The sequence below is a fragment of the Sebastes fasciatus genome, chromosome 22 (assembly GCF_043250625.1).
Source record: "Sebastes fasciatus isolate fSebFas1 chromosome 22, fSebFas1.pri, whole genome shotgun sequence".
Classification (NCBI taxonomy): Eukaryota; Metazoa; Chordata; class Actinopteri; order Perciformes; family Sebastidae; genus Sebastes; species Sebastes fasciatus.
Genome location: NC_133816.1, coordinates 12,813,222 through 12,816,141, shown reverse-complemented (window position 1 = coordinate 12,816,141; position 2,920 = coordinate 12,813,222). Strand labels below are relative to the sequence as shown.

Sequence of the window (2,920 nt, the reverse complement as noted above, 5' to 3'; positions counted from 1 at the left end):
CACGCAACAACACACACCTAGACACTAATTACACACCTACACGCACACACATTGTTCATTATTGTGTCCATTTCCTGGTGAGATCAGTTTACAGTCGGACTGGTTCAGTTTGCGGCTCATTTTTAGAAACACTTTCAGTCTTTATATGTAAATAAGTCTGCTTTCACATCAGGGAACTGGACCCGGATCCGAGTCCACTTGTCCCCAAAATCCAGTTCGATTGATTTTAGTGTGAACGCTCCGTACCGTACACGGGCACGGTTCGTCGATCCGTTCTGTCTGTAGTTCATTTACTTTTGGGACTTTGCTGCTTGTGTTCTTCCTTTGCTTGGATTGTCTTTCTGATTCAACACTAGCAGCTTCATTCATGCTGTCGATGAGTATTTCATCTGTCACCCTCTGATCATCGAGATAAGGCTTAAACTGAAACTTGATATGGTCACTTAACAGCCCAGTACTAATCCATGTGGGCAATTGACATTGGTCCATTATGGAACCCGCTGACAATCCCATATAGGGCCCATTTTTCAGCCCATTTACTACCCAAATGGGCCCCACACACTGGGAATATGCCTCACACTTGGCTGGGAAATGAGGCATATTTTGGCTCCACCTTAAACCTGAGCAGAGGTCTAACCAGATCAAATAATTATATATACTAGCCATTACATGAATATAAGATAAACATTTTGGATTATTTATAAGGTTTTTGTTAAGCATCCCTTAGATTTGGTTAATAAAGAATTGTACAACCTTCTGAAAAAGACATGTCCCCTGTAAATTACACCCTTGCACGCGTGACTTTTTAAGATCGTGCAGTATCTCACTCAATTTCACAGGACAGCTCACTGATTCAAAAGGTCAGTTTATTATACCCTGCTGATCTTCCTCAAATGCACATCTGAGCTGTATCAGCATGTTGAGCATCCGTGCAGCTTTTAGAGATGATAGACTTGAGCATCATTTAAAAAAAAAAAAAGAATTCAAACATCAACCGGTTTAATAAATCATCTTTATTTCCAAATGAGAATAAAAAGCAATGATCAATATTTGAGAACATACCAACCCCACATACAGAAAACAAGCATAAAATAAAATACAAATGAAAAATATATGAAAAAAACATGCCTGCAAAAAAATGTCGTTTGAATGCATTTAACATTAACATCAGTATATGGGTGCTCTATAGTTGTAGCGTCAGCCAATTTGACCACAGAAATGCGAGTTACCTTTCCCTCCACGCCTTAATTTGACACAACTACTTACTGAATCTGAGTTGATCATTTATACGGCACTTGTCAAACTGTAATTTGTACTGAGGATGAGCTCACCTGCTTTGTAGTTACCTCAAGCAAGGAAATGTTTTTTACAAGGCAGTTGAAGATGTTGAGGATCCCCTGTCTTATCCTCACAGGTATGCTCCTTTTTTTTGTCCTTTGGAAAACTGCATTGAACTGGCCGTCATTGCCTGATCTCAGAATACCACAGCAGCTCTCTAATGACCTGCCTGGCTGCTCGGGTCTCATCAGTGGAGACGTAGAGGGCAAGAAAGACAAATTAGAAATGCTTCTGACATCCAGAGAGAGAAAGACTCTTTTATCTGAGGACTTCTACCTTAACGTGACTCAAGACTGTCCTTCATACATTGAAAGGAGAGGTTTCTTTACAGAGCCTCTCAGTGAAGAGGAGAAGGATTTTCCCATTGCCTACTCCATGGTGATCCATGAGAAGATTGAGATGTTCGAGCGACTTCTACGAGCTGTTTACACTCCGCAGAACATCTACTGTGTACATATGGACCAGAAATCCCCAAAGGAATTTCAGAAGGCCGTGGAGGCAATTACTTCTTGCTTTCCTAATGTGTTTATAGCCAGCAGGTTAGAAAGAGTGATATATACCTCGTGGTCGCGGGTGCAGGCAGACTTGAACTGCATAAAAGACCTGGTGAACTCACATATCCAGTGGAGGTACCTGCTAAACACCTGCGGGACAGACTTCCCCATCAAAACCAATGGAGAGATTGTTCAGGCTCTGAAGGCCCTCAACGGGAGAAACAGCATGGAGACTGAGGCCACCAATGACTACAAGAAAGGCCGTTGGCAGTATCATTACGATGTGACTAAAACAGCTGTCACCAGGACAGATGTGAAGAAAAGTCCCCCACCCATTAGCAGCCCCATGTTTCAAGGAAATGCTTACATTGTGGTCACGAGAGCCTTTATGGAACATGTAATGCAGGACAAAGAGGTTCAGCAGCTTCTGGAGTGGGAGAGGGACACACACTGCCCTGAGGAGCACTTGTGGGCCACTCTACAGAGGATGCCCTCTGTTCCCGGATCAACACCAGCCCACTCCAAGTACGATACATCAGACATGCTGGCCATCGCTCGTGTGGTGAAGTGGAGCTATTTAACAGGAGATGTGAAACACGGAGCCCCGTACTATCCCTGCACTGGTATTTACAGAAGAGCAATTTGTGTGTATGGAGCTGGTGACCTCCCGTGGCTCATGAGACAACATCATCTCTTTGCAAATAAGTTTGATCCTCTGGTTGATGATGTTGCTATCAGATGTCTGGAGTCAGTCCTGTATCACAAAGCTTTAGGCCATGACCCACTGCTAACAGATCAATATTCCACCACGTTGTAAAGCTTGTAATTATTTCAAATGTAAAATATGATGTACTAAGGAAACACTTGGTACTTAAACAGGTAAATATGATAGAAACCATATTCATTGATTATTATATTGTCAAGATTTTCTATTGAAATGGCTTTAAATATTTCTTATTCTTTATTTTCAAAATATCTTGTAATGGGATTTTTTTTTAGGTCTGTGGCTTTTAATGTTGTCAGTATATTGTTATTGTAATTGTATTGTAATTTATAAAATTCAGGGCATTTTAATCTATTGTCAATAT

General features: G+C 41.3%; 1 protein-coding gene across 1 annotated transcript; it reads left to right on the top strand.

Annotated features, from left to right (window-relative positions):
• Positions 1–1,359: 1,359 nt before the first annotated feature.
• LOC141760264 (beta-1,3-galactosyl-O-glycosyl-glycoprotein beta-1,6-N-acetylglucosaminyltransferase 3-like) lies at positions 1,360–2,692 on the top strand. The gene has a single exon (XM_074622926.1). It carries the CDS (start codon positions 1,360–1,362, stop codon positions 2,647–2,649), a length of 1,290 nt encoding a protein of 429 aa, XP_074479027.1. The 3' UTR covers positions 2,650–2,692.
• Positions 2,693–2,920: the final 228 nt, after the last annotated feature.